At 46.2% G+C, this 25,124-nt stretch overlaps 1 protein-coding gene across 1 annotated transcript in view; it reads left to right on the top strand.

Moving 5' to 3' along the window:
• Positions 1 to 578: 578 nt before the first annotated feature.
• HDC (histidine decarboxylase) overlaps positions 579 to 25,124 on the top strand; it is a 250,370-nt gene continuing 225,824 nt past the window's right edge. Inside the window, exon 1 of the mRNA XM_078684752.1 lies at positions 579 to 667. Coding sequence (XP_078540878.1) covers positions 640 to 667 — 28 coding nt within the window. The 5' untranslated portion in view covers positions 579 to 639. The remainder of the gene's footprint in view (positions 668 to 25,124) is intronic.

The raw sequence follows: 25,124 nt of genomic DNA, 5'->3' as shown, positions 1-25,124 counted from the left end.
TGTAGCAGGTGTTCAATAAATAAACTAGTTTTATTCTAAAGAACCTTTATCACGTTTTACTTAATGTTTGCTGCATCATTTACTGTCAAATCTTTTGATGGCTCGGCTCGTGCAAGATTCCTAACTCGGCTCTGCTCAAGCTCTTCTTATGAATTTCCTGGCTTGCACACAACTCCATTTAAGAATGGTATTTTTTTCCTTATCAAAAAAGATCCCGTGTCTATTTAATTTACTTTGGCTGCAGGTTCACTGCGGTAGTTGCGCGCGGATTGCTTTGCTTTTACAGGTGAAAAACGCAGAATAATGTCCGGTGACCGCTGCGCGCTCTGATGCAGGGACCCTGGGCGGGACAGGGCGCGCGAGCCGAGGGCGGCGGTAGGAAGGGGCTGTGGGTGAATCAAGCGAGGACATCAAACACATCAAGAAAGGCAAACACCCGACGAGGCAGGCATGGACGTGGGAGGGATTCAGAAATGGATTGAACTCAGCTGCTTACGTAGGATAAGATGCAGTTACGTAGCATCGTAAAGGGTATAATAAGGCAGCGGGGCATGTGGCGAACCAATGACAGCAACTGGACGAATCTGGAGGCTCTGGACGCGGTGTGTGCAGGCGGGAGAATAATACAACGGCTACAGCATGGAACCTGAGGAGTACAGACAGAGAGGTGAGTCTGCCGGGTGCGCCGGCGACCAGAGCATCACCACATTCTGCCAATCAGAGCGCCAAGCTTCCTTAGTTTTTCCTCCAGACCTCCAACAGGCGCCAAGAAACCAAATAATAACACCGTCCGTAAGGCACATTGTTCAAGAACATGGCCATGGGGTTTAGGATGACAGTACCGAACCGCGAAAAAATGAAATGTCGGTAGGTAGTGTAATTTAGAAAAAAATATATTTTTCACAAATTCATCTAGAGGTTTTAGCACCAATGACTTCAAAGAAAGTGCTATATGGGAATTCGTGGGGTGGGAGAGTCCGGGTCCGTCCAGGCAGATGTTTCCACAGGCTCCTCGAGACGCTCTGAGGACTGAAACGTTTTAGCAGGACGTGTTGACATTGTTGAAATAATGATGAAAAAAAGTAACAAAATATGGTGTAAAATGATTACAGGAAAATTAATGCTATTCATGTTATAATGTTCGTTATGTATTTATTATTATTATTTGTTATTGTTGTTGTTATCAAATCTTGTTTTATTTCCATACAGAAAAATTGTAAAATGCACTCCCTAACACCTCATTTAAAAAATATTCGTTTTCTTAAATTGGACAATAAAATGTGTTACATTTTACGTATCTAAGAACTACAAACAAACGCAACGCCTTAATAAACACCCGCCCACACAAGACACATGAAGATAAATATGAAAGCTAAAATTCTAAAACTGTTGCTGAAGGACCAATACCGTACCAACTGCCAATCTGCTCCGAAACACGTGTGCTACCAGCTGGCCGATTTTTCAATGGATCTGAGCAGACTTAGCTCTTATGCTTAGATCACTTATCACAGCATCCAGGCCACTTCTCACCATGTCCAGGTCACTTCTTACTGCGTCCAGGTCACTTCGTACTGCGTCCAGGTCACTTCTAATCGTGTCCAGGTCACTTCTCACCCTGTCCAGGCCACTTCTCACTGTGTCAGGGTCACTTCTCACCGCGTCCAGGCCACTTCTCACCGTGTCCAAGTCACTTCTCACTGCCACCAGGTCACTTCTAATCGGGTCCAGGTCATTTATCACTGAGTCCAGGCCACTTCTCACGGGGTCCAAGTCACTTCTCACCGCGTCCAGTTCACTTCTAATTGTGTCCAGGTCACTTATCACCGCGTCCAGGTCACTTATCACCGCGTCCAGGCCACTTCTCACCGTGCCAAGGCCACTTCTCACCGTGTCCAGGCCACTTCTCACTGCGTCCAGGCCACTTCTCAACACATCCAGGTCAGTTCTCACTGTGTCAGACTCACTTCTCACCGAGTCCAGGCCACTTCTCACCATGTCCAATCCACTTCTCACCGTGTCCAGGTCACGTGTCCCGGTCACTTATCTCGGCGTCCAGTCCACTTCTCATGGTGTCAAGGTCACTTCTCACCACATCTAGTCCACTTCTTACTGTGTCCAGATCACTTCTCAAAGTGTCCAGGTCACTTCTCACCACGACCAGACCACTTCTCACGGTGTCCAGGTCTTTTCTCACAGCGTCCAGGCCACTTCTCACCATGCCTAGGTCACTTCTCACCACGTCGAGGCCACTTCTCACTGCGTCTAGGCCATTTCTCACCGCGTCCAGGCCACTTCTCACCGCGTCCAGGCCACTTCTCACCGAGTCCAGGTCACTTGTCACCGCTTCCAGGTCACTTCTCAACTTGTCCAGGTTACTTCTCACCTTGTCCAGGTTACTTCTCACCGCGTCCAGGTCACTTTTCACCCTGTCCTGGTCACTTCTCACCCTGTCCTGGTCACTTCTCACCCAGTCCCGGTCACTTCTTACTGCATCCTGGTCCCTTCTCACTGCGTCCTGGTCACTTCTCACTGCGTCCAGGTCACTTCTCACTGCGTCCAGGTCACTTCTCACTGCGTCCAGGTCTCTTCTCACCGTGTCCAGGTCACTTCTCACTGCATCCAGGCCACTTCTCACCGCGTCCAGGTCACTTCTCACCGTGTCCAGGTCACTTCTCACCATGTCCAGGTCACTTCTCACTGCGTCCAGGTCACTTCTCACTGCGTCCAGGTGCCTTCTCACTGCATCCAGGTCACTTCTCACTGCGTCCAGGTCACTTCTCACCGCATCCAGGTCACTTCTCACCACGTCCAGGTCACTTCTCACTGCGTCCAGGTCATACCTCACCACATCCTGGTCACTCCTCACCGAGTCCAGATCACTTCTCACCGTGTCCAGGTCACGCCTCACCTTGTCCAGGACACTTCTCACCATGTCCCAGTCCATCCTCACTGTGTTCAGGTCAGTTCTCACTGCGTCCAGGTCACTTCTCATTGTGTTCCGGTCACTTGTCACTGTGTCCTTGTCCCTTCCATGCTACGCATCAGTCTTGTAAACTCGTATAGCTACCACGGAGAGGCGCAGCCTGGCTCTCCAAGAGGCTGTACAGACTCAGTCGCATTCCCCCTTCATCCATTTACTACTGGAACCAAATATTTTCTTTGGCAACGAACGGTTGGCGTACAGTACCTTCTGAGCTGACCCTCCTGCTTAAGCAGGTAGATATTGATGCACCTTGGGCCGACTAAGGCACTTCTCCCCGGTAATATTACCCAGGAGACCGGTTGGTAGTCCTGAAGCCACCCGGCCAAACTCTCGGACACCTTACCTCCCCTGCTTTAGCTCTACACACAGGGGCGTAGCTTGGTCAATAAGATTGGGGGGTGAGCGTCAGATTTTTTTCAACAGCCACGCTGGGATATCTTGTTAAAATTCATTACATCAGAAGCAAGGCATGAGGCTTGAGGGGCAGAGGAAAGAGCAAGAAGTGCAGATTGTTAGCGGCATTTAAAACATAACATTTTTAAGGCCTTCAAAACAGAGATAAGAGTGAGTGTGCATGTGTTCTTGTCAATGTGAACATGTATAAATCCCAGATAAAATCTGACAGAATGTCATCATAACTGACCGAAAGCTCTTGCTCCCAACTATTTACTATAGAATAATTTGTTTAGGGGGGGTGTAACACCCCAGACACCCACCTTAAAATTGCGCCCCTGTACACACATCCCTTAGATCGGGACGGGTGGCTCCTTCGTTACCAGTACCAAATAGAATCTAATGCAGAGTGGAAGCAACAATACAGGGGTCCGTGGGTGCCACCGCGGTCCGCAGGCGTGCGGGTGGTAGTGCCTGTGTGATCCCGCCGGAGAGACCCCTCTGACGCCGCTCCTCTGACCTGCAGATCTGACGTATGATATCATACAAGAAATGGTTCACTCAATATTAATGTGAACACATTCTGAGTCTACTTCACTGATAAACTGCTATTTTTTTTCATTTGATCTCTCTTGTATGTTTGTGTGAAGAAAATATATTCAATTGTTTTCTTCACATATACAAAGTGAATCCGACAGTACCATTTCTTGTGTGATATATGTTGTCTAGGTTCTGAGGAACACAGGGTTATCCCATAATTGATAACACCCCGAACCCCCTGGTCCCAAGCAGTCAGCTCGTCCTGAGCAGAGAGGGGTTCACAGGTCAGGCTGCCCGTGGTGTTTACTGTGCAAAGCCCTTTCCTGCTGCTGCCCACTCTCCTGCCTGTGCTTGACCACTGCCACTTCCTCCTGTGTGTGTCTCAACCTCTGCTGTTTCACCCGGGGCGGCAGTCTCCTCAGGGTTCCCTGCACCTCTTACCGGGCAGGCATAATTATCATCAATATCATTATTACTAATATTATTATTATTAATAGTAGTAGTAGTAGTAGCGGTAGCAGCAGTAGCAGTACAGTAAAGTGGTGGTAGTGGGGTGATGGTAGTGGCAAGAGCGGCATACCATTCATGGTAGAATCCGGGTTATTGCAGGTACTTAAGGTAAACATCATCCTCTTATTGAAAAGGGAGTGGACAAGAGAGCTGTGTCTGTCTCCTTTGACATATCCCTGGGCATTTGAGCGGTGCTCTGGAGGATGGCTCCCGGCGGCCCGTACCCACTGGAGTTAATAATAAAGAGGTTCTTGCTGCAATAGCCAAAATAGTATCTGCCAAAGCCCCAGGACAGGATGGTGTGCCAGGCGATCCTTTTAAAGCTATTCCTGATGGTTGGGCAACGTATTTTTCTATCCTAATAAATGCATTACTGGGTGGGCTCACTGGTTCCTAATTCTTGGAAGGCGGCCGAGGTGATTCCTATCTACAAGAAGGGTCCTAGGGAGAATCCTGCCAATTACCGCCCAATTAGTCTAATAGACGCTGGACAGAAATTGGTGGGCAGGGTTCTCCTTGAGAGGATCCTCTCGTGGGCAGAGGAACATAAGATCATTTCCCCTTATCAGGCAGGCTTTAGGGCATGCACAGGTACAATTGACCAAGCGTTCAGGTTGCTACTCCTTCATTGGAAGGTGGTTACCATTGGCAAAGGTGGTCTTTATTTGGCATTTATTGACTTAAAGACCGCCTTTGACCTGGTTCCCCGAGACCGCCTGTGGACTATACTGGAGGAGATGGGGATTCCCCCACTAATCTTAAACCTTTTGGCCGCATGCACGATGGTACCTATGGGGCTCCCAAGGGCAAAAAAACGATAGGATTCCTGTGAACCGAGGGGTACGCCAGGGGTGCGTGTTAGCCCTAACACTTTTTTCTTTGTTTGTGAACGGTGTGGTCTCTTTTCTGCTTGAAATAAACGCAGATGCACCGGTTTTGGCGGGCGATAAAGTGCCCACCTTACTTTTTGCAGACGACACACTGTTGGTCTCGAAAACCCCCGTGGGCCTGCAAAAGTTGCTGAACCACTTCTGTTTGTTTTGGGAACTTAGGGGCCTTGTCATCAACACCTCGAAAACTAAGCTCCTCTACTTCAATCCTAGTAAATCCTCCAGGTCCACTCTCTTTCTTGATGGAGAACCACTGGAGCGTGTAAAAGAATTTGACTATCTGGGAATTAGAATCTCACAAAACTTGAAGTGGCAGCCCCATATTGATAAAAATGCTTTTGAATCATAAAAGGGTGGCTGGTGCCTTGGGGCGAGAACATCGTATGTCCACCTCTAAGCCCGTTGCCCCTGCCCTGGACATTTATGCTGCAAAAGCTGTGGGCAGTGCCCTCTACGGTGCACAGTTGTGGGGTTTCGATTGCATTAGCGGTCTTATCACTTCCGAGAACAAGTTCCTTAGAGAGTTGGTATCTCTTCCAATGGGCACCCCCATCAAACCAATATTGAGTGATCTGGGTCGCCGTTCGATCCGGGACCTAGCCAGGTTACGACCTCTTTTATACTGGGCTAGGCTATGGCGGACCCCAGAGCTCTCTAAGAATCTAGATGGTTTGAAAGAGGTCATGAATCTTAATGGTTCCCATAAAATCAGATGGATCCGTAACATTAAGAAGCTTCTGAACGACACTGGCTTGCCAATCGATTGGGAGCTTGGAGTTCCTTTATCTAAGCCTGAAATTAAGCGAGTTTACTGGAACTTGGTGGATGAGCAAGATCTTAGGAGCCTAAACCAAGGAAGGCTGACCGAAGAGTTTAAACAGCATAAACCCAAGCCTCATTTGGAGCCTTACTTGGATTTTATTAAAAAACCAAGGGACAGATCCCTATTTACTCAGTACAGGCTGGGAAACCTACCATTACACGATTACACCTGTAAGTGGAAGCCCCCGTACCAAACCCCACCTGACTGCCCAATATGTGAAGGTGTTACTGAAAGTATCGCTCATGTCTTTTTTGCATGCCCAGCCTATGTAAAACCAAGACAGAAATGGCTAAAACCCGTGTGTTTATTGCTCGGAACCAGGAATTATTCTGCAGCACTTAGAATACTCAAGACTGACACTAGTACAAGCTTAGTGTGCGGGGTTGCCAAATTTCTGAGCTGGGTTTGGATAATTAGAGCAAAAGCTATGAGATGACTCAGTTTTAATTTATTTTTAATATCCACAAAGCTGCTTACGTTTAATATGCCTCTTAAAATATTTATTGTAATATGAATGTTTTTATTGTAACAAACCTTGCAAAATGTAAGATTAATGAATTGCGGTTTTTCTTTTAAATTTTGTATGTGCTTTTAAGATATCTTGTATATCGAAATAAAGCTTTGATGAAGCCTTTGACATATTTTCAGTTTTCCATGTAGTTTTGTTAGTGTAAGTGTGCTCATATCCCCAGTAGGTGCAGTCAAGCCATGCACCACTCTATCAAGACTAAAACATCTACATAACCCTTTCTAATTGACTGTCCTGAAGCTGTATACAGACCTCTCAATGCACCTCTATCCTGACCTGTTATGCACCGTTATTCCAACAGTGAGTGTTCGCCAGGGCTCTCCCGGTGCACCTTTTTTCAAGCTTATTATGCACTGTTAACCCACTAATAAGACATTCATAGAGACCTCATGTTTAAACTCACTTATGACCTGCAGTATGCATTTGGACTACAATACTGATAGCAAAAAGATTTCACAATGTACCTTTGCCCCAATGTGCAACGTTACTCTCAAGTCCGAAATATCCACATAACTCTCCCCCCTGGACTCTTATGCACCGCTGTGACTTTACTGACATGTCCCAAGACCTTCACATGATCTCACAAAGTACCTCTATGCACACCTGCCACTTACTGCTATTTCAAGTCTGAAATATCCACAGTACTCTCCGGCCTAGACGGCCATGCGCCATTGTGACGTTACTGATATGTCCCAAGACCTTCACATGATCTCACAGTGCACTTCTATCTGCACCCACTATGCACACATATACTAATACTGTGACTTTCACGAAACTCTCCATCCTGGACTGTCCATGGAGAGGTCCAAATACCTCTCACATGCTGTCACAGTGCATCTCTATCTACACCTGCCACCTGCCACTTACCACTATCTCAAGTATGAAATAGCCACAGAACTCTCCACCCTGGATGGTCATGCACCACTATGACGTTACTGATATGTCCCTAGACGGGAAACATCCTTTACAACGCAACTTTTACCACGCAGTGCCTTTACGACGCAACTTTTACAACGCAAACCATTACAACGCATTGCGCTGGGGGGCGCTGTCGGATAGGGAATAGATTTAATGTACTATCCAACACCTTCCATACTATCCACGGGGACTGGAGTTGGAATAGTAAATTAAACTATTCACTTTCCAGCGCCACAAAGCACTATGCGTTGTAATGGTATGCGTTGTAAAAACCGCGTTGTAAAAGCATGCGATGTAAAAGCATGCGTTGTAATGTCATACATCCCCCTAGACCTTCACATGATCTCACAATGCACCTCTATCAGCACCTGCTACTTACCTCTATCTGAAGTCTGAAATATTCACAGTACTCTCCATCCTGGACTGTCATGCACCACTATGGCAGTATGGAGATGTCTAAACCTCTCACAATATCTTACAATGCACCTCTATCTGCACCTGCCACCTGCCACTTACCACTATCTCAAGTATGAAATCGCCACAGAACTCTCCACCCTGGATGGTCATGCACCACTGTGACGTTACTGATATGTCCCTAGACCTTCACATGATCTCACAATGCAGCTATATCTGCACCTGCTACTTACCTCTATCTGAAGTCTGAAATATCCACGGTACTCTCCATCCTGGACTGTCTTCCTCTCACAAGGCACCTGTATCTCAAGTGAGTATGCACCGTGCTGACAGAGATAAAGCATCCACAGAGCGTTCCCAGTGCAACTCTATCCTGAGCCAAGTCTATGATAATCCCCTAATATTGATATTTAAAGAGGTCTCCTAATGCACCTCTGTCCCCACCTGCCACTTACCACTATCCCAAGACTCAAAGAACCACATACCCTTCCAGCATAGACTGTCTTGCACAGCTGTGGCAGTATTGCAATAGCTACAGAGCTCTCACAATGTACCTTTATCACGGCCTATCATATACTATTATCCCAATGAGAGGGATCCCATAGGGCTCTCACAGCACTCCACTACCCAGAGCATGCACTTGGGTCCCAGCACTGATATCAAGCGAGCTGTGACAGTGAACCTCTATCCTTGACTGTCGTTCACCGCTATACCAGTCCTCCGACATCTAAATGAGCTTCCACTAAGCCACATATCATTGATCTGCCTGCTGCCCTGGTGTCCAAAGCCCAACATGTGGGTCGAACCATCAAAAGGCGCCTCCGTGCATACCCACACTATGCATCACTCACCTGTACTAAAATATATGTATATCTCTCAGAATGCACAGCCGTCTATCTGGACCTGCACCATGCACCTTGCCATGATGCTAGGACGCCACCAGAACGGTCACAATGCACCTGCGTCCTTAACTGCACGTAGAGCTATCATAACGCGCATATATCCTCCCGGTACTTAGATCTATAGGGACCTATTCACAGAAAAATGAGGACAGCTGTCAGCTACACTTGGATATTTACGTTTACGTCTGAGTTTCGATGTCCAACGTTTTGCATTTCACGGTCTGCTATTGGCAGTCACCTTGAAAGCTGTACACAGGTTTCCATATGGATTTCTTTAGAAATCACATGATTTTGTTTTTTGACCTCCATTTCCTCTGCATCGAGTTCTTCCTGGTGAAGAATTATGTACAAAAGAAATGGCTTCTCCGCTGCCAATGTGCAATTTTTTTTTTCTCTACTAGAATTTTTTTTTTCTTTGGGAAAAAACTCTTCGCCTAAACCCATTCCAAATCCAGGGGTGAGTCATTTCCTTTCCTACTCTGGAAAGGGTATTTATTTATGCCAGGATTGATTGAGGTTAAAATGCAACCCTTTCCAGTCTGGAAAAGAGGATGATTGTAGCTTGTGAATGCGCACAAACGAACATATTTGTAGTCGTTCACAAACTTCCAAGGCTGGTCAAGCCTGGGAATGTCAAAGGATGCACTTAGTCCCACCCTTTGCGCACGATACACAGGTATAGAGACATCTGCCCTCACGGCAATGATATCTGCATCCATAAAATCTCGAAATCCCTTTGTGAAATCCTGGCAGGAGTAACTGAGGTAAATATAACGTAAACTTATGTTTACGGGCGTAATTAGATTTATGAGTAAGTAGTCTTCTAGTCAGTGTACTAAAATGCATTTCCATCTGTAGACCATGCACCACTACTCCAGTACTAATATATGTGAGCTCTCAGTGTATGTACACCTTGACCTGCGAACACACCGCTTCACAAGAATAGGTACATCCACAGACCACCGAGCACTCCTTTCCCATTTTGCCACATGTACTGACATGTCAGTCGTAGGGCAGAGCTCACAATGCTCCACTGGCCTTGCTTCTTTTGTGCTCTAGTCTAGTACATCACTGCTAAGAGAATGTCAGTGTGGTTTGAAGCATATCTTTCTTAGTCCACAGATAACGAACAGGTCAATGCACCTGCTAAAGAGATATTTACAACCTGCAGGTGTACAAGTTCTAATTTGTATTTATCAAATTCCTTGATCTCCTTATCTCCTTGATTCCTTGATCTCCTGCAGACTGATAAAACGAGTACCGTTGAGCTGGGAAATTTTAACTCCAACAGCATATTTTGATTGGGGACAGATTAGCAGGACCGTAAATATTTATTTGCTAGCTGTACCTCCTGGAATGTAGCTCGGGGGGTTTGACCAGCTCCTGTCTCAGGGTGAAAAACAAGAGGTCTGCAGAGTTGCCGTGGACCTTGTATTCCCATCTGTCACTCTAGTGACCAGCCCTGTTGGATATAATGGGCAACTCATAACAGTGTCGTAAAACGAGGGCTATTTTGGAGGTTTAAACACCATGTTTCATTTCCTGATTAGCATCCTTCTGGCACAGTGGATTTTAGCGTGAAACTAATCTCTGCAGTTGAAAACCTGCGGACTATGGACCCTTCTCGCGCTATTCTCTTGGAAGGGCATCAAATCTATCGGTTACCCTGGGGTAAAATCAATAAAATTATGACCTTTACAGTGCACCAGGATACCCAGTCATAATAGCAATAGAAAGTCTTATGGGGAACATCAAAAAGAAAGATGGACCAGAGAGAAGATTAACAGAGAACAAAAAACATCAGACAGACCAGTCCCTATACGGTCCACAGTGAGCGAGTTTAACCCTTAAACCAGAGGGGGACGGGATGGGGGAAATGGTGCATTTTCCGACACAATTTTCATTATTTCAGGGCATTAATGCATGTGTGAACTCAAAGTCCAACAAAAAGGGCTCATTTCAGGCCAAGCTAATACAACGTGCACGCGGCAGGGGTGCTATCGGCAAGCATCAAGCGCGGCCGCACCTCTTTTAGGGGGTCCCCACAAAAAAGGTCACTTTGCCAATTTAACAAAACTCTGGGCCTACACCTGCTTTGAGTCGACTCCTATGAATTTACTCAGAAAAAACAAGCCCTACACACACTTGAAACGACAGGCAGCAGAAACCACTTCAAGATTTGAGACACGCTGCAAACGTACCCAACATGCGTATCTCGGCTGACTCTATCATATTTATTTCTGACTCCAAAAACATTCTGGCGTATTTGAAATCCCTATTCAAGGCTTCAATAGCAAATAAACACCTCGTTTTTTTAGCAATGTGCTATAAGCCGCCATTACAAGTGCATGACATTACGCAGGGACACAAGCAGAGCATTTCTCGTCTAAGTACGTGAGAGAGCGCAAACTGATATAAATATATGAGTACATCACACTTACCTATAGAGAGCATAATTCATGAAGAGAAATGCCATGAGTGCTAATAGTATCTGAAATTATATTCTAAATGTATAGCTAATATAGAGATTTAAGTAGAAGTGGAATTAATACAGAAATGCGTGACATTATATGATTTTAGTAGACGTGATTATTTTGAATCTATGTCGTGTAGCTGTTAACATATAAGATGGTCTGTGGTAAAACGCAGAACAGGGTAGGCCTCAGGGCCAGAGCTGGAGCTAAAAGGGAAGGTGTTTCTTTTCACGACACAGATTGTTTAACGTTTTTGGTCATTGTATTAATGGGCCATGATTTAGAGTAATGTTTTCTAAATAATAGAATAAGAGTTTTAACATGCTTTAATTAAATGAAGAAATAGAATGCTATAATCATAATGTGAAATATTGTAGGCCTGAAATGTTTTAGCATTGATTTACACGTACATGTCTGGGCTGAGAAATGTTGCAAGCCTTTTTAGAAGTCTATGAGAGTTGGGTTCTTGGCGGCAGATATCTGTCTGCAACAGGAAAGGGGGGATCCAATTATAAGTGAATGAATAGAGGCCTGTTCAGTAGACGGCCCAGACATGGAGGAGGGTTCTGGAATGTTTAAGGGGTATCAGCGGGCCGGAGAAGAGACTGAGAAGCAAGGTCAACTCTAATGTCTGAGGCCCAATACAAAGCATCATGGAAAAAGCCTGAAGTTGCACCACGTGAGAGGCGTTTCGCAAGGGGCGTCTCAAATGTTGTTGACTGTTTTGTATTAGGGACAGCACCCCTGGGTGGAGTTAGAGCAGAGACCTGAGGACCCTTTAGAGAGCGGATGGGTAGGCAGTGAGGGGTCATGACTGGAGAACTTTAGGTTTTCACCAAGAGACTTAGAGTGGGTGACTTCCCTTGGGGGTCATTCATTGCTGACACCTTTGTTAGGTTGGGATTTGGTTAAGTAGGGATACCATCTAGAACAGGGTAGGGACGCCTAACCTGTGTTTGTTTTCCTCCAACCTAAATGAAGGAGAGATATGCGTCTATGCTGATAGCTTTGCTATTTTTAGAACTTGTGTTAGTGATTTCTGTTGCTCGTCTGAGGGCTTTTCGAGAGCACATGTATGTAATTGGACCTGTGTATCTCGTGAATCTCATTCTGAGATGCTTGTATTTGCAGCTCATTATATCTTTACAATAAACTTTTGAAACCTAGAAGTTGTCCGTGATCTTTGAGAGCAGAGTCCTTTCTTGGGTGAACTAATTTGTAGATAGGTGTACTGTTTCCTTCCAAGACAGGCAATAAAGGTTCAGTCGACCAAATCGAGGTTTGGATCAATAGAGATAAGTTATCGATCAAAATCTCGCCCTTTCAGTTGGTAGCTATAGAGGATGGTTGCCTTCTTGAGGACGGTGACCTAGGCCAGGTTAGCTTACCCCAAGGCCCCTAGAAATCGATGATCGGAAGAACAGCCCGCAGATGAAGATCCGGATGACGTGAGACAGAAAAAGCAGCAGTATCGGTCGAGAGTGAGTATAAAGGGTTATGCGTGTTAGATTGCGGTGTTTTGTATTGTATCTATGTTGTAATGTCTGGCGGAGTTGAATGTCTGTAGAGTGACTGTGGAACAGGTTGTGAGCGCGCGCAACCGGTGGAAATCTTAAGTTCAAGGAGAGCTTAAGTGGTTCGGGTGTATCGGACACCCAGAGTAATTGTCAACTAGTGTGAAGGGGGTCATGAGGTACCATTGATCACCCGAGAGACCGAGATAGGGGGAACGTAAGAGTGAGTGCGTGAGTAACGGACGCTGGTCGGAAGTTACTGTGTGTGTAAGTAACCTATCAGAGAGACGATAGACATCTCGTCAGTTGTGTTGACAATTACAGATAGACTGTGGACGTACAGTCGAGAGAAGTGACCGCTTGGTCGGAAGTAGTCATTTTTCAGTGTATGAATGGGACGCATGCATAACCGGGAGACGAGTTGAGAAAGGAGGGGTGCTGCTGCGAAGCGGAGAAAAGAGACGTCAGGTGGTGTCGCGCAGTGATTGGCTGACCGGAGAAAGACCGCGCTGTGATAGGCCAGCTAGCGAACACGTCATACAGGGTCGCGACGTGATTGGCCAACAGGAGAAAGACCGCGCTGTGATAGGCCAAGCTAGCAAAGCCGCGACAGGATTGGTGGATTGTCATCAGGAAGTAAACAGAGTAGCGAGGCTGGATTTTGTGCGCATAATTATGAAGTGTTTTAAATGGTTGAAAGCGCTGTTTAAGAAAGAGAGGCGAGGATCGTATGAAGGGGAAGAAGCCCCGCCGGAGGGTACGCCAGCTCGTTATATGGCAGTAAATGTTGGGTTGCATACGATCCTTTGGATATCAGAGTGGAGTAAGATTACTGAAGGAAACGAGGAACTGACGTTCCCGAAGTACGGGACGTTCAGATTAGAGGTGTTACATCGATTGAAATCAGTCATGACCTCAAAGAGACCCTTGCCTAGACCAACCCAGTTTGAAGCCCTTGAAGCATGGCTTAGGGCAGCGCATGAAAGGAATATGAACAGACGACAAGAAAGGGTGAAACGCTCGGTAAGGGCAGTACAGGATGCCAGGTGGGATGCGGATGCTAAAAGATGGAGAGTGCATAATTTGGAAATAAATAAACTGTACCCAGTGTTAGAGGCGCCAGTAAATAAAAGCCCCCTAGAAGAAGATGATGAGAGCGAAACAGAGGACAGCCTGATAAACAGATTACTGACAGACAGGCCACCCCCGTATAATAGAGCAGGGGGAGAGGTCGAGAATACTGAAGGAGAAAAGGGGGGCAATGCAGGAGAGCATAGACCGCTTCCCAGTTCACAGTGGGATCCTGAGCCAAAGAAAGAGTTGTTCCAGCCTAGTCAGGTGCAGCAGGTGGTCGGTAGGTTTGTGGTACAAAGAGCGCCGGAAACGGAAAGCGCCACATCCTACCCATTACCAGATGCACTACAGGTACCTGTTACCATAGGTCCTATAATATCGATATATGACCAAGAGAGAGCAAAAGGGGAAGAACGGAAACGGAAAGACAGAGAAAGAGCAGAGCAGGCAAGGAGGAACGATACCACTAATTCCCCAAGTCAGATGCCGATACCCAGAGAGTGGAGTACCCCGATGCACACAGCAGGGGACCCAGGGGGAGATCCTGGGGGCCCCAGATGGCCAATGGATCTGAGGGGATCTGGACGAAAGTCCTTTCAAGAACTAAATGAGTACATGAAGCAGTGGGATGAGGCAGTGAAGGCTCAAAAGTGCATCAATGCTGCAGAAGCAGAAAGGGAAAGTCAGGACAGCAGAGCACGGACTCACTGCGGGGCTGGGGAGAGTAGCCCGGAGTGGGACTGTAGAGGGAGTAGGGGAGTCACCCATTGGGCCCGGAATGGAGGTAGAACAGACCTGGAAAACGGGGGCCCCGGGAGTGGAGGGGTGGCGTGCCCATTACTCAGTGAAGGGGAGAAGAGAGCGCAAGAGTACAGGAACAGCTTTAAGTGTCCACACTGTGTGCCTGGCACCAGAGAACAGAATGGGAGTTGTGAGAGGTCGCACCATAGTCCCTGTGATGACAGAAATGAGCGCAGCCCAGGGAATATGGGGAACCAGGAAGGATCGTATCGGATACTGAGCGATACGAGGCAAAGGGAGTGTAGCGACCAGAGGGAAAATAACAGAGAGATGTGCGGTGAGAGGAGAGAAGAAGACGAGAGTAGGCAGAGAGAGAGTAGGGATAAAAGGCCCGTGTTCCATCACCTTCCAAGATTGGATGGCCGAGCATGGGACCTGGAGAGATGGGAGCAAGGGAGGCCACCCATTAATTCTCCTGAGCCCAAACGCAGAGCTCGAAGTTGGGATGGTAGGGAGACCAGTGAGCCCCCTTCAAAAGACATATTGCGAGCTGAGATAAAAGCCAAGAGACTCGATGTCTCCAGCTTAAGGTCAGATCTGGATGACATGGTAGATGGTACCCTGCCTTTGGAAAGAATGGAAATGTATGAACAGGATGAAATACTGTATATGGCAAAGGACATCACACGAAAGGCGAGAGCAGTCCATGAGAAGTTAGTCGAACTAGCAGGCAAATATATGGTGGACTTGTCAAGAACCAAGGCATTACAGGGTAACCACAGGCTACATTACTCAGATCGAGATCTAGATGAGAGGAGAACGATTGGGCTGAAAACACACATAAGGGAACTGATTACTGGAATAAGGACATGGAGGGCACTAGATAAATGGGAAGAGAGGTGGTCCAAGAAAGGGACCGGCAGGAGAAGCATGATTGGTATGACACCAGGAAGGCTGCAGGGAATAGAAGCTTACCCTTTGCGTGAAGTTGCCAATGGGAGCTATGTACATGTCCCTTGGAGTAGGGGAGATTTAGCTGCTTTTACCACATCTTTCCCCAAGTTACGAGAGAGCCCCGTGGAATGGTACAAGCAAGTCGAGAGGTTTGTAAAGATCTCAAAAGTCCTATGGATAGATCTGAACACGCTGTTTGACATTGTAGTACCAGGAGATCTGTGGACAGCATGTAAGGTTAGCGCTGAGTGGCCCACAACGGAGCCAGAGAGAGATGCTAGGACTAATGGGCCGTCCGAGATCGTGATGGCAAAATTCGAGAGAGTGATGACTTGGCTGAAAGAAAAAGTGCCTATGCAAGACATAGATTGGGTCAGAATAGACAGAACGAGACAGGAACCCAAAGAGACAGTCCATGAATATTACGAGAGATTGCTGAAGGCGTTTAAACAGTATAGCGGCTTGGATGTAATGGATCCAAAGGACATAGGGCAATTCGTGTCCAAGTTCGTCCTGGGACTGAGACCGGATATTAGTTTAATGATTCAGCAACACTCGATTTGTTGGCAAAGTAGACCCCTAGATGAAATACTGAGATATGCTAGGTACTGCTGTGATGAGGTAGACTCCAAGGCTAAGAAACTAAAAGAGAAGCTGATGGTGGTACAATTGCAGGCAGCAGGAAAGGGGGGACCGCAACAACAGCAGCAAGGGACAGGTACAGGAGGTAAGAAGCAGTACAGTCAGAACAAGGGTAATGAGGAGAGTACTACCTTTAGACCCAGAGTAGACATAGCTACCTTGAAGAAAACGACTAGGTGCCACCAGTGCAACGAGTTGGGGCATTGGAAACGCGAGTGCCCTTACAATGTGGAGATCGGAGAGCAAGAGATAGAGGAGGAAGAGGTCCAGAGCGCACCTATGAGAGGGGCGACGCCATACCAAGGAAAGGTGCTCAAAGGGGGGGGGGCTCCTCCCCGAGCCCAGTTCCCGCAACCTCCTCGAGTAGGGAGTATGGGTAAGACCTATAGACAAATGCCCCTGTTTGTGGAAGGTGAAGAATGCTATTATGTGGACCCATTAACCGGACAGAGAGTGGAAAGAGAAGACTGCACCCTCGGGGCAGCCTTAGAGGTAGATCAGAGGGGACCCTATGTGGAAGCAGAAGTAGCAGGGTGCCCTACGACATTTCTGGTGGACACAGGAGCCACTAGATCCACGATCAGATCAGCTGCAGTTCCAGACCTGCCCATGTCTGGAGAGACCATACAGGTGGTAGGGGTCGCAAACAGGAGAATAACCAGCCAATTGACAGAACCGGTACAGGTGAAAATAGGGAAGTACAGCGATGAGCACCAATTTGTGGTTTGCGATTCAAGCCCTGTGTGTCTGCTAGGAAGAGACCTGTTGTGCAAATTGAATTGTACTATATATTGTACACCCCAGGGAGTGGAGGTATTGACTAATGATGATGATGCAGATTTCAAAGTTGCAAACTCAAGAATATGGGTGGAGCTGTACCCTACTTTGACAGTAGACGAGCTTCCCTGGGATTTGAGAGAGACAGTGGCATCAGAGGTATGGGATTTCACTGGGGAAGAGATTGGATTGGTCAAAGGGGTGGACCCAGTGAAAATTGTAGTGAAACCGCATGCTGAGTTCCCAAGAACACCCCAGTATAAATTGACTCCAGAAACGATTGCAGGCATAAAACCCGTGATCGAGTCCATGATTAAACAGGGAATACTGAAAGAAATCGTGGGTAGTCCATGTAACTCCCCGATTATGGGTCTGCAGAAACCAAATGGGAAATTCCGGATAGTGCAGGACCTTCGAAAGATTAATAACATAGTCGTTTCATGTTGTCCAGTGGTACCGAATCCATCAGTGATACTGTTTCAGATTCCATTCCAAGCTGAGTGGTTCACTGTGATAGATCTTTGTCAGGCTTTCTTTTCGATCCCTTTGGACGAAGATAGCCATTTTCTTTTCGCATTTAAGCTGGAAAATCGCGTCCTAACATGGTGTCGTATCCCTCAGGGGTATACAGAGAGTCCATCGATCTTTAACCAGCTTCTGAAGAAAAATCTTGAAAGTCTAGTGCTGCCCCAGAAGTCAGTTCTGGTCCAGTACATAGACGACCTCCTTGTGGCGTCAGAAACAGAAGAAGCTTGCAGGGAAGACTCCATTGCTTTGTTAAATCACCTAGCTGCCAATGGGCACAAGGTGTCCCCGGGAAAATTGCAGTACTGCCTGACAGAAGTACAGTACTTGGGACACAGAATTGAGAAAGGCAAACGAAAGGTGTCACCAGACAGGATAGAGGCGATCATGAAAATGAACGCGCCTCAGACACAGAGAGAGGTCAGGATGTTCCTAGGGATGGTGGGTTATTGCCGACAGTGGATCGTGAACTTTTCACTGAAAGCAAAGCCCTTGCAAAAACTGACGCACAAGGAGGTGAGTGATCCGGTACCATGGGACAAAGACTGTTTGATGGCATTCTTACAGCTGAGAGAGGACCTGTGTCGTGCTCCGGCATTGGGAATGCCTGATTACAATAAACAATTCTTTCTTTACTGTTGTGAGAGAGAAGGTTGTGCGTTGTCTGTGTTGGTCCAAATCCATGGGAATGCCCGTAGACCAGTTGCTTATTTCTCGGCTACTTTAGACCCAGTAGCCGCAGCGTTGCCCGGATGTCTCAAATCCGTTGCTGCAACGGGTGTCAGCATTGAGAGATGTGAAAATATTGTTATGGGGCACCCGTTAGAGGTGTGCGTGCCACATTCTGTTGAACTGTTGATGACCAGGACCAAAACACAGCATCTGACCAATAGCAGGCTCACGCGCTATGAGCAAGTTATTCTTGCTGCAGAGAACGTGACCCTCAAGAGATGCTCTGTTTTGAACCCTGCTACCTTAATGCCACTTCCAAATGATATTGATGATGATGATGAATATACAGACCATGACTGTCTCGATGTGACTGAACTATGCACCAAACCCAGACCCGACATCGTAGATGAGCCACTGACGGACCCAGATGAAGTTTTCTTTGTCGATGGCTCATGTGTAAGAGACGAAGTTGGGCAGTTGAGAGCAGCTTATGCTGTTTGTACAATTGAAGGAGTTGTGGAAGCTGGGTGCCTGGAAGGAGTACACTCCGCTCAGGTAGCCGAGATTATTGCCCTAACACGTGCTTGCTTAGCAGGCAATCAAATTCGAGTCACCATCTACACCGACAGCCAATACGGGTTTGGGGTAGTTCATGATTACGGGCAGTTATGGTCTCAAAGAGGGTTCATGACTTCTTCAGGCTCTCCCATTCGCAATGGAGAGTTTGTGCGCTTGTTGTTAGAAGCATTGCAATGTCCAGCAAGTATCGCAGTTGTAAAGTGCATCGCACATACCAAAAATGAGGACTTTGTTTCAAAAGGCAATAGATATGCTGATGAAGTTGCGCGGTATTGCGCAGAACAAGGTTACTCTTTCACAGAGGTGGATGTGGGTGGAATAAATGTAAGAACTGAATTAGCCATGATACTGGAAACTGTTGATACTTGGGATGAATTGTCAACCATGCAAGAAAATGCTCCTGATTCTGAGAAAGAAACATGGGAAAAGGCAGGATGTGTAATGGGTGAGACTCATTTTTGGGTCTCAGCAGACGGCAGAGCAGTGTTGCCCAATGAGATGGTGAGTCCAATGGCTAGACTCATACATGGTCCCGTACACTTAGGGAGAGATGCTATGCTGAGAGTGTTTAGACAGACTTGGTACAATCCTAAGTTTAGAATAGCAGCAGAAGCAGTGTGCCAGCGTTGTGTGACCTGCCAGCAGCTGAATGTAGGGAAAAGAACACCAGTTGCACTAAGTCACATAGGAAGGTCTGGAGGTCCATTCAACAGAATGCAGATAGATTTCATTGAAATGCCAAGATGCAACCGCCTCCGCTATGTCCTGGTGGTTGTTTGTGTGTTCTCCAGATGGGTTGAGGCATACCCTACACGTAGGTGCGACACCCTCACAGTGGCTAAGTTACTGCTTAGAGAACTTATCCCTCGGTTCGGGGTGCCGGCCTTTTTGGAATCAGATAGGGGAACACATTTTAACAGCGAGCTTGTGAAGATGATTTGTGTTGCACTGAATATAGACCAAAAGCTCCATTGCAGTTACCGACCAGAAGCCTCAGGAATTGTGGAACAAATTAATGGCACGATCAAGTCCAGAATAGCGAAAGTTTGCTCCTCAACGACCCTGAGTTGGCCTGATGCCCTGCCATTGGTACTCATGAGCCTTCGTAGTACCCCAGACAGAAGAACAGGGTTGTCACCACATGAGGTGTTAATGGGGAGAGCAATGAGACTGCCATCTATTCCAGCTACTGCACTGTTAAATATCACAGATGATATGATCCTGGACTATTGTAAGGGGCTGTCTGACGCCATGCGTTCTGTGTCCCTTCAGGTGCAGGCTGCAGAGGTTCCAGCGTGCCAGGGCCCTTGCCATGACCTGTATCCTGGGGACTGGGTCCTGGTGAAGAAACATGTGAGAAGAAGCTGCTTGGATATTCGTTGGCGTGGGCCCTACCAGGTCATCCTGATCACAAGTACAGCTGTAAAGGTGGGAGGCCTGCCCAACTGGATACACGCGTCGCATACGAAAAGGGTTCCAGCACCTCTGGAAACAGCTCCTCTCTCGGATGGACGTCCAGCTGAGGACCAAGAAGCCATAGAGGGGGCTAGCCAAGCTGTAGAGGTGCCAGTGGAAGCAGGGAACGAGTCTGACCAAGCTGAGGACGGTCAGTACAACAGCGAAACAGAAGACGCTACAGAAGGAGAAGACAGCTGGGAGTACGAGTCTGACCCTGACAGGTCTGAAAGAGAGCGAGAACAGACCAGAAGGAGAAGGAGTAGAAGGGCACGTGGAGAAGCAAATTGGCCGCAAAGAAGAAGTTCTAGCCTGAGGTCAACTCCAGAAGCAACCCTTCCTCCGATATCAGAAGACTCAGACCCAGAAGAAGGTGCTCAGGGCGCTGAAGCACCAGACCGAAGAAGGTCAAGAAGAGTGCGTGTGCCTAACAGAAGATACTCCACACCTGAGTGGACATATCTGGCGACAAATGTCTGTGAAACCGGAGACAGGGAGGATCCGAGCGGTGGTGGTGTCCAGTTCTGAGCCCATTATCACCGTGGAAATACAACTGTTGGTACCCGGTGTCGAACAAGAAGGGTCACTAACATTCGTGCTCCCCAGACCTCCCCGCCTCAGCAAGTTAAAACACATGTTTCTTACAGAATTGAAATTCCCCGACTTTGGTACCACGATAACAGCACATGAAGAGCATACTCTTCGCATGGAAATATTGAACTATGCTATTGAAGCTGCAACCACAAATCTAATAGTCGATTGTTAAAGGACTTTGTAAATAAAGCAAGCAGAAGAAAAGAAGATTACCTAGCGCCCAGGAAGCAGAGAATTTTAGGGAACCCCTTGAGTGGATGGAGAAGGGCTAGGGTTGTCTTTTTGAACTGTGAAAGGACTTTTGCGAAAAAGGCTGTCAGCCTCCAGCTGTGTGGATTCTAAAGACAAAAAAGGATTGAAAGAGACTGTAAAGGAACGAGAGGGAAAGAACTTTTTTGCAAAGAGAAAGGGAAAAGCTAGATTGTCTGACGAAATGGAGGCCGGCACCCCGAACCGCAGAGCTAAATGTATAATAGGTACACTAATAGTAGGAGTGATAATATTAATAGCTTTAGTGGTAACAATTTCTTATGTAAAGGGACATGAGGAAGAGGTAAAGGTAACTGATGCGAATTCTGTAGTAACACTTACACCCACTGTTGCAGGTGAGAAAAGGGAAAACACTCAAGAGAAAGCGTTATTGGCTGCAGAAGCCCGCAGGTTACATGTAGACGAGTCCCAAGGAGACTTTAGGTCAAATGCTTATGCTAAACTTTTGTATGAATACGTGGATGCCATGGAGGTTAAGGATTGCTACGTCTGCATGCAGTTGCCTGCGTCTGTAGATGAAGGAATTCGATATCATCACCTCCCTCTGACATATGGCATTACATGTAGCTTATTGCTTAGTATATTTTATGAGAGAGATAGTTTTGAATACTATTTCTCCAATTATGATTCTGTGTTGCCAGAAGTCCCGAATTATAAGCAGATGAATAAATGGGATTACTGGAAGAGTGAAGACAGATTGGCCAAGTTCTTCATTCCTTGGATTACCTTAGATACTTCACATGCCCGTAGAAATAACCTGACATGTAAGGTGTCAGAAGTCGAGAAAAAGTTCATAGGGCAGGTGGATGATCGTTACAGGAGACAAAAGATTTTGAAAAAATCAGGACAAGGGAAATTAGATTGGACCGAGGAAGAGAAGTCACATAAGAGAAAGGGTAGTAGTGGTCCAATAGCGTTAGATAAAGCACAGAAAGGAAAGTTATGTCTTCACCGAGCCAAAACGTATTATGAAAATGTATACGTGGGTGAAGTTGACTGTGAACATGCTTTTAATTTAGAGTACTACACTAAGGATTTCCTGAAGGGAATGCAAGTGATTCCAAATGTGTATTTTGTATGTGGAAGAAATGCTTACGTGAGACTACCTGACAACTGGTATGGATCATGTTACTTGGCAATTGTCTTCCCCAAAATATATCATGCACAAGACTTATTGATCATTGAGGGCCAGACATCATCGAGGGGAAGGAGGGATTTAGGCGATGCAGAAATGGTTGGAGATGTCTTTGGAGCTATGTTCCCTCTTTTGGGAATAATCCTTAATGATGTTAAAATTAGACGACTGGCAACAGTTGTCGACAGGTTGTCTGCCAGCACTGCTCAGTCCTTAATGCTGGTAGAAGGAGAGATGCAATCGATAAGGGCTATGGTTCTTCAAAATCGGCTTGCATTAGATGTCTTATTAGCAAAAGAGGGCGGAGTCTGTAAGGCTTTGAAGGTTCAGGAATGTTGCACTTACGTTCCAGACCTTTCAAAGCCCCTTGAGAAAGTTATTAAGAACATAACTAATATACACAAAGAGATCGAAGACTTGAGTAGAGAAAATGTCTGGGAAAAGGTGGGCCATGGAATGAGTACAGTTGGAGGGTGGTTTTCCACCTTAGGCAAAAGCTTTATTTGGTATATCCTAAAGCCTATCATCATAATATTGATCTGTGGGATAGTATTGTGGGGATTGGTGAGGGTATTCAAATGGTACAGAGCAAGAAGGTCAGAAAGGGCCCAAAGAGAACAGTTGCAGAGATTGGCTGCCATACAAGATAATCAGTACAGGAGCCTGAGAGCTCTGGAAGCGCAGAGAATGCCAGCAATAACTGCAGTTTAAATGTTAGTGATGACCCCGAGAGGTCATCAAAGGGGGGAACTGAGAGAGCGCAAACTGATATAAATATATGAGTACATCACACTTACCTATAGAGAGCATAATTCATGAAGAGAAATGCCATGAGTGCTAATAGTATCTGAAATTATATTCTAAATGTATAGCTAATATAGAGATTTAAGTAGAAGTGGAATTAATACAGAAATGCGTGACATTATATGATTTTAGTAGACGTGATTATTTTGAATCTATGTCGTGTAGCTGTTAACATATAAGATGGTCTGTGGTAAAACGCAGAACAGGGTAGGCCTCAGGGCCAGAGCTGGAGCTAAAAGGGAAGGTGTTTCTTTTCACGACACAGATTGTTTAACGTTTTTGGTCATTGTATTAATGGGCCATGATTTAGAGTAATGTTTTCTAAATAATAGAATAAGAGTTTTAACATGCTTTAATTAAATGAAGAAATAGAATGCTATAATCATAATGTGAAATATTGTAGGCCTGAAATGTTTTAGCATTGATTTACACGTACATGTCTGGGCTGAGAAATGTTGCAAGCCTTTTTAGAAGTCTATGAGAGTTGGGTTCTTGGCGGCAGATATCTGTCTGCAACAGGAAAGGGGGGATCCAATTATAAGTGAATGAATAGAGGCCTGTTCAGTAGACGGCCCAGACATGGAGGAGGGTTCTGGAATGTTTAAGGGGTATCAGCGGGCCGGAGAAGAGACTGAGAAGCAAGGTCAACTCTAATGTCTGAGGCCCAATACAAAGCATCATGGAAAAAGCCTGAAGTTGCACCACGTGAGAGGCGTTTCGCAAGGGGCGTCTCAAATGTTGTTGACTGTTTTGTATTAGGGACAGCACCCCTGGGTGGAGTTAGAGCAGAGACCTGAGGACCCTTTAGAGAGCGGATGGGTAGGCAGTGAGGGGTCATGACTGGAGAACTTTAGGTTTTCACCAAGAGACTTAGAGTGGGTGACTTCCCTTGGGGGTCATTCATTGCTGACACCTTTGTTAGGTTGGGATTTGGTTAAGTAGGGATACCATCTAGAACAGGGTAGGGACGCCTAACCTGTGTTTGTTTTCCTCCAACCTAAATGAAGGAGAGATATGCGTCTATGCTGATAGCTTTGCTATTTTTAGAACTTGTGTTAGTGATTTCTGTTGCTCGTCTGAGGGCTTTTCGAGAGCACATGTATGTAATTGGACCTGTGTATCTCGTGAATCTCATTCTGAGATGCTTGTATTTGCAGCTCATTATATCTTTACAATAAACTTTTGAAACCTAGAAGTTGTCCGTGATCTTTGAGAGCAGAGTCCTTTCTTGGGTGAACTAATTTGTAGATAGGTGTACTGTTTCCTTCCAAGACAGGCAATAAAGGTTCAGTCGACCAAATCGAGGTTTGGATCAATAGAGATAAGTTATCGATCAAAATCTCGCCCTTTCATACGTCCTTCCCAATCTAAATAGTTTATTTTCCCTGTTGCTCTTGACAGTCACTCACGCTGGTGACGTAAACAAAGATGCTGCATGGATTCCGGTTTGTCGCTGAATGAGGTACACATTGAAAATAGAGACGAGAAAGTCTCCTTTCAAAAATTAAAAACAGCATTTCAACCCAAACAACAGTTTACAAGGAAGTAGCCGGAAAATTAAAGTACCCCACGCTTCAAACCAAAGCTTTTATGGCGCCAAGCAAGCGAAGCAAGTCATCATGACCCTCCCCAGACGAGCTCTTTTGTCTCTTCCATCCAAGCATCCATCCATTCATCCTTCCATCCACCTGCTGATATCCACAATTTCACCTTTACATTCTGCCATCCATTCATTCTTTCATCTATCATTTAGTCTTTCACCATCCTGTCCATCCAACCAGCCACATTCAAACCTATGCATGCATATCTAAACCTATCCATCCATCTATCAAACCATCCACCCTTTCACTCATCCATCTCTACATCCACCCTTCCACTAATCCATCCATCGTATCTGTCATTCATCTATCCATCCATTCACTCTTTACTCCATCTATCAATCCTTGCACTCCATTCATCCATCCATCCTCCCTTTCACTCATTCATCCATCCTTTCACCCATCCTTCTAACT

This window comes from Lissotriton helveticus, chromosome 3_2 (genome assembly GCF_964261635.1).
Source record: "Lissotriton helveticus chromosome 3_2, aLisHel1.1, whole genome shotgun sequence".
In the NCBI taxonomy this organism is placed as follows: Eukaryota; Metazoa; Chordata; class Amphibia; order Caudata; family Salamandridae; genus Lissotriton; species Lissotriton helveticus.
This window is presented reverse-complemented; position numbering and strand designations above follow the sequence as displayed.